At 33.3% G+C, this 13,316-nt stretch overlaps 1 protein-coding gene across 6 annotated transcripts; it reads left to right on the plus strand.

The window, feature by feature from the left end:
* On the plus strand, positions 1–9,139 carry LOC147382604 (large ribosomal subunit protein uL6-like). 6 transcript variants are annotated; one of them, XR_015173621.1, is made up of 5 exons: positions 1–96; positions 793–5,337; positions 6,637–6,759; positions 8,802–8,837; positions 8,979–9,139. XR_015173621.1 is itself a non-coding variant. In XM_086428430.1 (5 exons), the coding sequence occupies exons 2-5, from the start codon at positions 799–801 to the stop codon at positions 9,012–9,014; spliced, it is 252 nt and encodes an 83-aa protein (XP_086284556.1). In that variant the 5' UTR covers positions 1–96; positions 793–798; the 3' UTR covers positions 9,015–9,139. The 6 variants fall into 6 exon arrangements, 2 of the variants coding, with proteins under 2 accessions (XP_086284556.1, XP_086284555.1); XM_086428430.1 differs by having other exon boundaries at positions 793–855; XR_015173619.1 differs by having other exon boundaries at positions 793–6,759; positions 8,776–8,837.
* The last annotated feature ends 4,177 nt before the right edge of the window (positions 9,140–13,316 follow it).

Raw genomic sequence — 13,316 nt, forward strand, 5'->3', positions numbered from 1 at the left:
GCAAGCTTTTGATGCTCTAGCCAAAATTGGGCAGCTAACCAAAAAGCTTGACGATGCAGAGCGAAAAGTTAGTCAGCTTCAAAATTCTATGTGGAGGTTTGTCATACGATAAATGCAAGAAACAGAACATTTAAATATTTAATATAACCTCTGGGCAATTATTACGTTAAATGTCTCAAGAAAAAGTAATTAGGTTTGGCCCTTACCTTGGTTTGATGAAGATTTCCCCTTATCCTCTCTACCATTTATGCTCATTGTGTATGGTTAGCTTATGATAACCTATAGGATTGCAGATTTAGGTTGCTCTTCAGTACCCAACACCCTAATGGTGATCTCTGAGATTATGCCTCTTACTTTATGTAGAGATGGACTTTGAACACTTAAAAAAACTTGTATAAATGTTAATGTTAATCAAAATCAGGGTAGTCTAGGATCTTCATTGAACAATAAAGAGAACATTAGGTTAGGTTCTGGATCTGAGAGAGATTGTTTTTTCTTAATCTTGGGCAAAGGTTTAAAATATCTTATCGATTGAATGCTTCGGTTAATGAAAAAACCAATACAGTATTGGTTGATACATTTAATACAAATAGATACATTCTGATACATTCAATGTTTTGTATTCGTCTTGGCCGATACCTATTCATATCAACTGATACATTCCAATATTTAAAACCATGATCTTGAGCAACGGTAAAGCTGTTATTTATCAGCCAATTCTCCACACACACACGCACCCACGCATGCACAAAATGTATTGAGAATGTGATATGGTTGTTTTTGACACACTAGGTGTTCATGCTATGGAGAGCGTCGGAGGAGCCCACAGGTCATGCAGCAGCAATTATGACTGAGGTCTTGGTGAATGCTGAGTGTAATGGTGTCATTAATGTAGTTTAAAAGAATTTACTTCTCCATTGTTTTGTGCCCTATTTTTTTGACCAATAACAGCTATTTTAGTCACGGTAGAAATGAAAATTAATTTGACCGTGGGTAATAGGTGTGTAGAAAAAAAAAAATTTGAAAATTAAAAATTAAAAATATAATTTTTTTTAAAACTTTAGATATCGGTTTATGATCACTATAGATATCGGTTTGTAACTGATGTTTAAAGTCTTAGACTTAGGACATTAGTCTTATAGACATCAGACTTTTAATCGATGTCTAAGGTATTTTTTTTTCTTATATGAATGCAGGTTTGGAACGGTTTTAAGCCGTTCTACAATCTGAGTTTTGAAACGGTTTTTTACCGTTCCAAATCTTGAGATCTAGATTAGTTAAACATTTAAATTTATTAACGACGCCTTGATTAAAGACGGTCTATCAACCGTTTCATACTTGCTTAGGAATGGTTATAAACCGTTCCTAATTGCCATATTTGTTGTAGTGACTCCCCACTTAGATCTGTAAAATCCAAGTGGCAGAATGGCTGTTATCATGTTTTTAGGTTAGATTTTTCAAAACAGCTATTGTATTTGATCTAGATCTATAATTGTTTTAGTTTGGTGTGGTGATCTGGTTAATTTTCTGTTGATTTGCTATCAGATCTGGCATTTTTAGCTTCTAGTATGGTGGAAATAGTGTAAATTTTTTTTTTTTTTTTTGTGCTGATTTTGATTGTTCATTGAAACCTAGTTGTTTTGGATCTATTTTCGATTATGTGTTTGGTAACAATTAGGAGTTCTTTAAATATGATCGAGCCTGTGGTGTATAAGATAATGGATTGAGACCTCAATTTCTAAAAATAATAATCAGAAAGAGTTCTTTTATTAAAAGAGAAATGGGAAACACAAAAGTTAGTGTATATTCTTTCTTTTTAAAAATTTATAATTGAGATAATTATTAAATGAGAATTAAATATTTTAATATTTAATATTTACCAAAAACGAATTAAGTCGCTGGACAGTCTAGCATTTTAGTAACTCGCGGGACTATCCAGTGTTTTAAATGAAGGCTAAATTGCTGAGGGTGTTAAACCAAGCCATTAAAATGCTGGACAGTCCAGCAATTTAATCATTTGGAGAGCATTTTTGGTAAAGCAATGTATTTTAACACGTCAAAACGCAGGACAGTCCAATGAGTTACTAAAACGCTGGACTGTGACTTAATTCATTTTTGATAATTTTTTAAAAAAAAGATTCTTTTTTCCCTCTTTAGCAATTTTCCCGTTATATTATTATTATTAGAGACTAAGTTGATACTGAGTTACAACATCTTATTATTATTATTTTTTTTACTTTTATTGCGTTTTCTTATACTAATCTTATGATGTATGTGGACATGAGATTTTCATCATTTCGAAATATCCCTCCATTTTGAGGTGTTTTGGAGTCGCCACCATTCATGTTTAGAGATGGGTGTGAATGGTCACCGGATGTCATATTTTTGGAAATTATGTCATTTTGACATTTGATGACTCTCGTAGGATAAGGCACACTTAGTCCAACTTTTGATTCAAAGTAAGAGGGTCCATTTATGGAGTAGGGAAGGTGTTAGGCACCCTACTCCATCTACCATAGGTGGGGTAACCTCGGATTCGATCTTTTAAAATAAAAAATGAAAAAGAAAATCGAAAAAACTCGATGTGTGCCCTCAAGTGTGAGGGGCTTTAATCTTAGTTCAAACCATTGAGGGCACCCTTATTGAAGAAGGGGCCCTTTGATGATTTAGAACATTGTGGTGTGTGCAAATGTGTAGAGAAAGGGATAGTAGAAGAGGGAAGTTGGGGGGTGTGCCTTTTTCAAACCCACCTTGACCCAATCTTGATCTTCTTTTATCTTCAAAGATGTCCCCTTGATGAGTCTTCTTTTCTTTTCTTGACTTGTTTGATTGAAGGTTGAGATGAATTGAGAGTAGAGTAAGAGTAGAGAGTTGAGGGTTGAGAGTAGTAAGGTGAGTTGTCTTTTTTAGAGGATTTTTTTTGTCAAATTTTCATTAGGTGTTGTTAGGGGAGAATGGAGGGGTTTTTATAAAAGTTGGAGAGTTATTTTAGGGGTATAACGGGGTGAAGGATGAGAATAATGGATAATGATATGGGTTTTAGAGAAGAGTAGTGTGAAATTTGATATGGAAATGAGGGTAATTTTGTAATGAGGGAAATGGGTTGTGTTTTAACCCAAATGGTTTGGATCTTACCCAAATCCATTTGGGTAAAATGTTTAGTGGGGTGAGATGAGTGATAGTTGATGGGATGATGGGAGTGTAAGAGAGTTGTTTGGAGAATGAGTGTTAAGTTGGTTGAAGGGGTGAGGTGTTCAGATTTAGGAGAATGGGTTGTGTAAGGGGTTAGGTGTTTGGATTTTTTTGGGAGGGGTAGTGAGGTGATGACATGTGTTAAGAGGGAGGAGTTGATGTGGTGATGAGAGGAATTGATTGGTGATGATGGTTGGTTGATTAGAGAGAAAAGTATGGGTTAGTTTGGTGATGATGGTGGGAGGTATGGGTTGAGGTGATTTTGTGGGAGTGTTTTAAGGGAAAGTGATGGATTGAGGTGTGGGAGATATGGGTTGTGATGTGGGTGGTTGATGGTGTTAGAGAATGGAAAATAGGTTAGGGTATGTAAGGTATGGGTTGTGATGTTGGTGGTTGATGATGTTAGGGAATGGGGTTAGGTTAGGGTAGGGTATGGGTTGAGGTGATTTTTGGAGAGAAGTGATGTGGTTGGTTGATGAGATGAGGGAGTTGGAAGTGGATGATGACATGTGTCATCTTTTGATGTTAAATTGGTGATTGGTTTGATGTGGATGATGGGTTAGATTGGATTTTGGTAGTGGATTGGGCTTAGGTAATGAGTTGGGTTTTGGGTGCTAGGCTTAGGTTGGGTTTATGTTGGATTGGGTTTAGGAATATAGAATAAGGTAGTTTGGGTTTCATGTGATGGGCCTAGTTTAGGTTGGGTTTGGGGTGGGCTTGGACCATTTATGGAGAGGGGAATAGGATTTTTGAAAGTATGGGCTTTGCGGGCCCAATGCGGTTTATTATTATTTTTGGGTATTTTTGTGTCGAGGACCCGCTCAAATTTAGGTGTCTACAATGTAAATTCATCACATCAATCTTTTGTATTCCAGTTTAATTTGCTAAGATTTGAAGTTCTATTCTAAGGTGTAATGGGTTTCTTTTATTTTTTATCTAAACAAAAAAGCATAAGACGAGTGGTCAGCAGTCCACAAGAACATAACTCTTCATCGATAGTCATACGAGGAGTGATGGTAGCGCTCTCACTCCTGAGCTGGCAAAATCCCTCATAAGTGATGTCATTTTTTTGATCAAATTTTTATTTTTATTTTGAAAAATTACTTATCATTTTAATGTTTTCATTGTTTTGTAGGGTCAATTAAATAGTCTTATTTAAGAAGATCATAGTTTTACCTATAAAGATATCGACTATGATCCTATTTCCGTTGTATGTATGACTTATATTATTTAATTTTGATTTTTTATTTACATATATTATATTAATTGTAGTTGTGCATAGGTCTTTGGGAAAGATGAAAAAGACACAGTAAGAGGTATAGGGAGTGGAGTTTCAAAGACTTCATTATGTTATACAACTCGAAGTCAAAATTATACGGATAAGTTTGAAAGTGACATGATTAACTTAACTCAATTAGTTCATGCAGTAATGAAGATAAAAAGAAAAAATCATCTACATTTGAAATTGGATGTCCTTCTACTCAAGTAAGATGTAAAAATACTTTAGCTTTGGAGATTTTTCAATTAATTTTTCATTAATATTTAATTCATATAAATAATGGATTTCAACTTACATATCTAATCATAAACAATATTTCTATTTTATAAGCGACATCAGATTCCACAGTTCCTAATAGGCGAGGAGGTAAAGAACCAGTATTAAAATTATTACCATCATTGAATAATAGTAGGATATGCTTATTGATAAACTTTAAAAGGAATGTGATCTACGCCCAAGGAGAACTAGTAGATCCTGAAAAGCTAGATAAGGAGTATTATTAGATTTGTATCGATGAGATCATTGACTCTTCGACCGAGCTAATGGATAGAACTGGACCCCAGGGGACTTTACTTGATATTCTCTGTGGTGAGGTGATTAGATGGCCTAAGAGTCACTGTCGTGTCTTTTGAGAGACTCATGTTTTGTTAACTTTTCTATAACATATTTTTGCATATAACTTTGACTTATATTACTTGGGTAAGTGAAAAAAATTTATAACATGTTAAATCTTTTTTTAAAGTCTTATTATTCTTTGATTAGTATGGATGGGATGTGGATGTGTATATGTAGATATGTGATTTTTTGGCAGGTGCAAGTTGAAGACATTTGGCATTTGGGCACATAAAGAAATAGTCTCTGATTAGGTTTCACAATAATTCGATTACTCTTATGATTCTTGGATTACTATGGATGAGATGTGCATGAGAATGGATGTGAATGGATGGGATGTAGATGTGGATATACGTGGTTTTTTGGCAGGTACAAGTTGAAGACATTTGGAGACAAAGAAATAGCTAATGAATGGGCTTTACAGTAATTCGACGGCCCAAAGTCATCGAATATTTGTTTTTCGACAGTCCAAAGCATTCGAATTTATGTTTTTCGATGGTCCAAAGCCGTTGACTTTACTTTTTTGACGGTTTTCAATGCCAACGAAAAATAATTTCTATTGCTTACAGCCGTCGAGTTTTTTTTCGACATGGTCCAATTCGACGAACAATTTTGACGTGTAAGGCTATCGAATTGTGAAAAAATCGACAGCTTGGGCCATCGAATTATGGGTATTTTAACGTAGTGGTTTTTTCTCATTAAAGTTAATTTTAAGTTTTTTTTTAACCTTTCAACTGGCGGCCTCAGGCAAGCACCTTGATTACCTTAAAGTGGAGCTGGCCCTGCTAAAGAATCATATGCTTCCTATCTATCTATTGATGACTCTGTACACTTGTACAAAACAATGCTAAAGAATCATATACTTTTTATATATTTATAAATTTAAATATATGATATATAGAATATTTGGGAGAGTAGGAATATAAATGATTTTTATATAACAATGGTGCACACTATCACAAAACAATAAATTTTAATTTATTTTATGTTTCTTATAACGATCAGTAGCCCATTATCCATTGACACCCATCAGGTAATTGTGTAGTCATGATAAAGAATTTATGTTTCATACAATACAGTTGATGCATTTATAGGTTTAACCACATTAAGATCTGCATGCATTCTAATTTCAAGAGAAGAATCATCCAACTAGGATCAAGAGACAATCCAAGACCCAAGTGAGGAAGATGTGATTAATTAACTGTTTTTTTTAGAAGTTAGTTGTCTCAAATATTGTTTATAAGTATGATATCAGATCATGGATGTGTATTTGTTTTTTATGCATGTATAGCAGCACTATTTGAAAAATTAGACTCTAAACATAACTTGTTAGTTTTAGTTACTAAAAATATTACCTACTTGTGCAATGCGATAATTCTTTTATTCTGGTGGTTGTCTGGATTTTATTTAAACAGACCCAAAATATTGCCAACTACTACTTATCAAATATATATATTAAACTTTTTTCCTGGTTAGCTGCCTTGATAAACCAGGTTATGTTGTTTCCATTGATCTAAATCTTGAAGTCTATGCATTTGTTTTCATTGAGTCAGGTGAGGAAGTTGGTTATGCTTGATGGTATTACCATTTTTCGGTCTGAGAAGGTCAAGGATGAACTCGTATCGGATGGACACGATATTGAACTTGTTTCCCAGTCAGCTGCTTTTATAAACCAGGTATCCTTTGTGTACTCTCTTCTTCTTTATATGCCTTCATTTATTTATTCTTTCATTAATGTTGACTTTTCTCTGGTTTTATTTGTTATTAGTTTTCAAAAAATCTTGTCACAAGGCAAGAACTTGTTTTGATGCATGAGAAAGGTAATGTGCAATGCCCGCACATCGCGCATACTAAGTAAGTAAGAGTGCGCCCTTGTGGGTGGCCATTGAGGAAAAGTTTTGAATGTATAGTGTGTGAAAATGAGATATGTAGGATGTAAAATTTGTACCTTGACAAGCATGTTTCTTGCTGATTCTTCGTTGTATATCAATTGTGGTGGTGAGGGTAGAACCATTGAAGGGAAGTACTATGAAGAAGATATTAGCACATTACCTTTCTATGTAAGGTGTTGTTTGTTAAACTGAAAAAAAATAAGTGTTGAATAACATTAAGCGCTGAAACTTATAAGTGTTGAATTTAAGTGCTGAAAAAGTAGTTTGTTTAGATGCTGAATCATGTTTGTTACGCATTACTGAAGCTGGAAAATTTTCTTTGTTACCCTTACAATCATATTATACATTGTTTGCATGTTTCAAATGCATATTTCTTATCAAGCACAATAAAATATATTATTTCTTATAAAATTAAAATATAATTCATTTTTAAATAATAAATAATACTCAAATATTCAATTTATAAATAATAATTTCTATTTATAAAAGCACACAAATGTCAAATTAAAAATAATAATCTCATACAATTCACTAAAATTTGAAATCAACATTAAAAGAACTTAATTTTGGATGAATAATTTTTTATGAAAATAAAGGATGTGTAATTATAAAAGCACCATATGAATTAATAAGGGCAACCCACACCATAGCCAATTTTTTGTTTTGTTTTATATGGGTTAAAGTTTTTGGAATGAGCAAATTTATAGTGAGGATGGTCTATATGGTCTAGAGATCATCCTCACCAAAAATCAATCCATTTTGAAACTTCTAACTCGTCAAAAATAGTTTTCAAAAAAAAAAAAAAAGGGACGATTTACGATTCTTAAACTTGTTTTGATAAGGTTAGAAGTTTCAAGATGTGCTAATTTTTGGTGAGGATGATCTCCTTATTATAGAAATCATCCTCATCAAAAATTAATTTATTCCAAAACTTTTAACCCATATAAGACAAAATAATTTAGCCATGGTATGGGTTTATTAATTTGTGGGGTGCTTATATACTAACGAGGAGATCATCCTCACCAAAAATCAACTCATTCCAAAACTTTTAACCCATATAAGATAAAACAATTTAGCCATGGTGTGGGTTTATTAATTTATAGGGTGCTAAAATATTTATTCATGGGATATAAGAGGTTATACTTGTCCATGCTCAAAAAAACGAAGGGCATACTTGACCGTGTCGAAAAAAGCGAAGTGCTTACCGCTTCAGCACTTTTTTTCAGCATCAAAATAGTGCTGAATTTTTTTCACTTATTTTCAGCAATAAGGGCTGAAAATATAGAGTAAACAAATGCGCTATTTTGACAAAACGTGCTGAATTTAATTTTGTTCAGCAATAAGCACTGAAAAATAGAGCAAACAAACACTGCCTAAGTCTAAATAATACTTGGGCTTACAATATTTCAAGAGACTTCATTTCACAACTTCCCAATCCCTAGGACTACATAATGACCATAACATGCGAAATTTTTTTGCATAGTGAATCTATGTATGAGAATGCACCCATTTATCTTCTCTCCCTCATACCATGGCCTTTGTTTACATAATGGAAATTACACAGTTACTCTTCACTTTGCTGAAATAGTATTCACAGATAAACATGATTTCTTTCAAGATGAGGTTTGATGGTTCATGAGCACTTCATGTTGTTAGACCAAAATTTACATTGTAGGACTGTTCACCCTTTATTTAGTCTGATTCACTATTTTTCTATTTAATAAGGAGGCAGTCAAAAATTCAATCTCCATGTTTTTGTACTTATATTTTTGTTTTTATTTATCTTGAGTGTAATTCCAGTAAGCTTATTTCAACTTATTTGTTAGGGAGAATATTCAAGCAAGCTTATTGAATATTTTGAGGTAAGCCCACATTTTTTACATGAAAAATCTATAGCTATCATATTATACATAATAGTAAACAAGTAAACTTATAATGATATTGATACTACCAATGCTCTCTATGTTTCTCAATTCTTCCATTCATCCAATCAACCACATTAGAAGAAGTGCAGTCCAGTGGAGACCTCATCAATATGAGAATCAAGAGCCATTTAAATGCCCTGAAGAACTTCCCACAGTTTCACCAAGCAGGGTGTACCCCTAGTGCAATTTTCAAGGAGTTGCATTACTCCTTATTTATATCACAATGAAGCCTACAAGCTTTAAGATGTGGAAATGCATATTTTTATTATTTAATTTTCTTTTCTAAGAGAATGATTCTGATATGGCTTTCTTTTCCTTGTTTGAAGAAATGAGGATCAAGATTTGTTCGACATTTTCTTTCTTCTTCTGCTTGCTTTCGTCATACACAATGGGTCTCGATGCAAGGACTACGACAAAATTAGAATATCTCCCTCCACGCGTGACGATGGCAGGAAGATAGGGTCTTTGGGGTCTATTTAAATCATTGATGTGCCCTGGCCTCACATTTGATATACCAATTACATCACCAATTTGGGGCTCATAGATTCCATCCACATTTTCATTATGCCTATGTGGTTTAATTATTATGTTGTAGAAAAAAATTTGGGTGGCTCATAAGCGTTAGACATCTTAAGAGATAATATTACACATGTTGGTTGTTGAGGTAGAATCATCATGCTTGAAAGCATATCAGTATGAGTTTCCTCAATGAGAGGGGAAATAAATGACTTCAAGTAATGGTTAACTGATGAAAATGTTTCTGGAATTTTCACAATCAGCATAAAACACACATTTTAATCAACAAATTTTTTTTTTAAGAAAATGTTCCCTACATTTATCTTACACCAATCACTTAAAAGAAAAAAAAAATAGAGTGGGTTTTCAAAAGGTGAAACAGAGTTGATGGATTAGGTACTAAGGATGTAAGTGGTAATGGATGAAGAACCCTACGTGTTTGATATATTTCTCAATTTTCTTGTATTGGAAGGTTGTTATGACGAGACCCCGTGGATTTCTTCCGGGTTCTGTTCTTGCAGGATTTACTTTTTTATGTTTGGGGATACTTGTTACCCTACTGGTGTTAAGATTCAGGAAGAAAAAATCCAAACCGAGGCCTTCGGAAACTGTAGTTTAGTCACCCTTGGTTGTACATGGAAGTAGCTCATATAATATAGTATCTGAAGGAACCATCACTAATGCAAACCTTGGCTTGAAGATCCCTTTCGTCGAAATTCAGCACGCAACCAACAAATTCGACAAGAATTTTATTATTGGTTCGAGTGGATTCAGTGTGGTCTACAAAGGGGTGCTTAGAGACAATACTAAAGTTGATGTGAAACAAGGTGTACCTGGATCTCGACAGGGCCTCCCAGAATTTCAGACAGAGATCACAATCTTATCCAAGAGTCGCCATTGCCATCTTATTTCCCTCATTGGATATTGTGAGAAGCAATCAGAGATGATACTTGTGTACGATTTTGTGGAGAAAGGGCCATTGAAGAAACATTTACAACGATCTAAAACATCCGATTTTCAGAAAAATAAATTTTTTTTTTAAATTATAAATCCATAAAAACGATGGTCTAAAACAGTCGGTTATTGCGATGGTCTAAAACCATCGTTTTTGTTGACGATCTAAAATCGTCGTTTTTTTCCGACAGTCTAAAACCATCATTTTTTTCAACTTTTATCAGCAGCTGCATTTTAAACGCAACTCCTTTTAAAACGACTACTCTTACGACGGTAAGAGCAGTCGTTTTTGTCAAAAACAACTGTCCAAGACTGTTTATTGCGCATTATGACATAATATATAGTGTGAGTTCTTATTAATTCATGGGGTGCTTTTATAATTACCCATAGATGATCTCATTAATTTTGTTTCATTCAATGGGCGAGAGTGAAGAAGACACAGTGAATGAGAGAGAAAGACTACCTAGGGCTTTGTTGTCAACATAAAATTTTTTTTTGGCTTTTCTAAAGGGAAGAGGGAGGAAGTTGTAAATTTGGAAGGGTTTATTCATAGCACTCAGAATTTTTCTTTTCAATGTGGTTGAGTGTTGTCCAACTGTAAAAATAGATCTCGGTCGTCAATGTGTCTAGATCCAACGGATCTAATGCTCTATCTTTTACTATGTTTTCTCACACATATGGGAAATGTTAACATCCAAGACGTCATGGGGACATTAGAATTCTTCAACACTTTTTTTTTTTTTCTAATAATATACTTATCTATTTTGTCATTTAGTGAAAAAGACAATGATATATTAATCTGTTTATATAATAAATGTTCATTTATGTAATTAATACTTGTCTCTTTCATAATAAATGCTAAGGACATTTATTCTTTAAAATTAAATATCTTCTTACAATAAATGATTTGACATTCAATACAAACAAGCATTTATTATGTAAATGACTAACATATTTGTATTTATTTCACTAAAAGACAAAATGAATAGTAGTATTATTGACAAAAGAAACTGTTAAAGAATACTAACGTCCCCATAAGGTCTTAGACATTAGCATTCCCATATATATATATAGGGTAACGTTCAACAGACATACGAGAAAACCTATGTAAAGACAAAAGAGAGGGGCCGTTAGATTTGGGGTTGTTAGACGGTTGAGATCTAATTTTTAATTCAAAAATTGCTTTACAACTGTAAAGAATTCAAACATAAATTCTTAGGTTTTTACAAAGGCCTCCTCAACAAAGTAATTTTTATTTATTTAAAAAGACTTCATTATCCATCAAAAAGTAAAAATTGATTAGACGGATGAAAATAAGGAAAACCCTCAATCGAGCTCTATCATTCTTTTCTCTCTCTCTTTCTCTATTGACTTCTACAGAGAACCAGACCATCTCTCTCTCTCTCTCTATGTAGAATTTGGGTTTTTTTCTTAATCAATTTGATCCCCTTGCCTGCATATGCTAGACTTTGTGATTCGCTTGAGTCAAGTTGGTTTGAATAGGATCCAATTCCATTACACTCGATAGATTCGGAGAGAGAGATCTTTGATTGAGGATAAACAAGTTTGAAAGGCACCTAGATCTCTCTCTCTCTCTTCCTTCTGTATTTCATTTCTATTTGAATGCATTCTTGAACATTCACTTGTTATTAGAAAGAATCCCTTAAGGCTCCCAAGGGACGATTGATAATTTAGGGAAAATCCCCTTTTCTCGATTTATAAAAAATAAAAAAAAAAGATTTTTGGTGTAAATTTATTGTCAAATCAGAATTTTTAAAGTAGATATTTTTGTAATTTTGAATCAAAGATATGGTTGAAAACATGTGGTTGATTTGTTGTTTAAAATTCATGATGTTAGGTTGTGTTCCCATAAAATTACAAGAAATTTCTTTGTCTCTCTTTGAGTTTTTTTTTTTCCTCTTATTAGTCAATTATTTTTTGTCTTGATTTACATCTTAATCAGTTCTTTGATGCAACTGTGGATGAAAAGAGACATTCCTAAAGAGAAATACTCGAATGCCTTTCTTGGGTTTGACCCTGAAGATTCTCATTTTGTTATAGAGTTGACATACAATATGTTTTTAAATTTCTAGATTACTTTGAGAATAAATTTGAATTTCTTCATTTATATGTTCATGCTAGTGCATTGCAAAGTACAGTTCATGACCCTGTCAGATACAATTTGTTATCTCGTGTATAAATTTTGTCTATCCATGCCACTGGTTACACCACATGGCACACCTGCATCAGTGATAGTGTAGATTGTAAATTTACTGATTGACCCCACCTAAGTGATCTAGTTACCCAAATCAAAGTGATTAGATATTGAATTATACTACCCATGCAAAGCAATGTAAATTTTCTCACTAATAGGAGTGATACTTTTCTTCAATTATCAAACCATTGATCAAGAAGCTCATTATTTGGATTGAGAATATAACTCAAAATAGGGTTGAATGGAGGAATACAATTCAGGTTATCAATCCCCACATTTGATGTGCTGAAAGGGCCGTGGACTATTGCTATATTGTTATGAAAGCATAGAGTAATATTGTTGTATTAGGTTCCTATTTTAGACATTCTGATGAAAAATATTAATTTATTAATTGAAGCAGAGAGGCTTATGGCTACTCATACATGTTATGGTAATAGATGGTACATGATTGCTAGGCTTTTTCCTAAGAGGACTGATGATGCAATCAAGAATCATTGGCATGTCATAAGGTTACTTACAAAGAATAATTGGTTTAAGATTGAGTGAGATGAGGACGATTATACAAATTTGTTTCTTGCCCTATTGTGCAATTTCTGCAATGTCCTTTCTTGGGACATTGGTATTTATTAAAGAGGAATATAATATGATGATGCAACTAGTAACTTTTCCATTGATACAGTGTAATATATACACAAGTACATCAAGTCATGATCAGTATACAGAACCACAAT

Source organism: Akebia trifoliata, chromosome 16, assembly GCF_017979445.1.
Source record: "Akebia trifoliata isolate Shusen 1 chromosome 16, ASM1797944v1, whole genome shotgun sequence".
NCBI classification, from domain to species: Eukaryota; Viridiplantae; Streptophyta; class Magnoliopsida; order Ranunculales; family Lardizabalaceae; genus Akebia; species Akebia trifoliata.

Bases quoted from the DNA above. Each gene is read 5' to 3' on its own strand.
- LOC147382604 (XM_086428429.1), top strand. From the start codon at position 799: ATGCTATGGAGAGCGTCGGAGGAGCCCACAGGTCATGCAGCAGCAATT. The intron at 856-6,636 runs GTCTTGGTGAAT...TCATTGAGTCAG, and splicing joins CAGCAGCAATTATGACTGAG to GTGAGGAAGTTGGTTATGCT. The intron at 6,760-6,851 runs GTATCCTTTGTG...ATTTGTTATTAG, and splicing joins CAGCTGCTTTTATAAACCAG to TTTTCAAAAAATCTTGTCAC.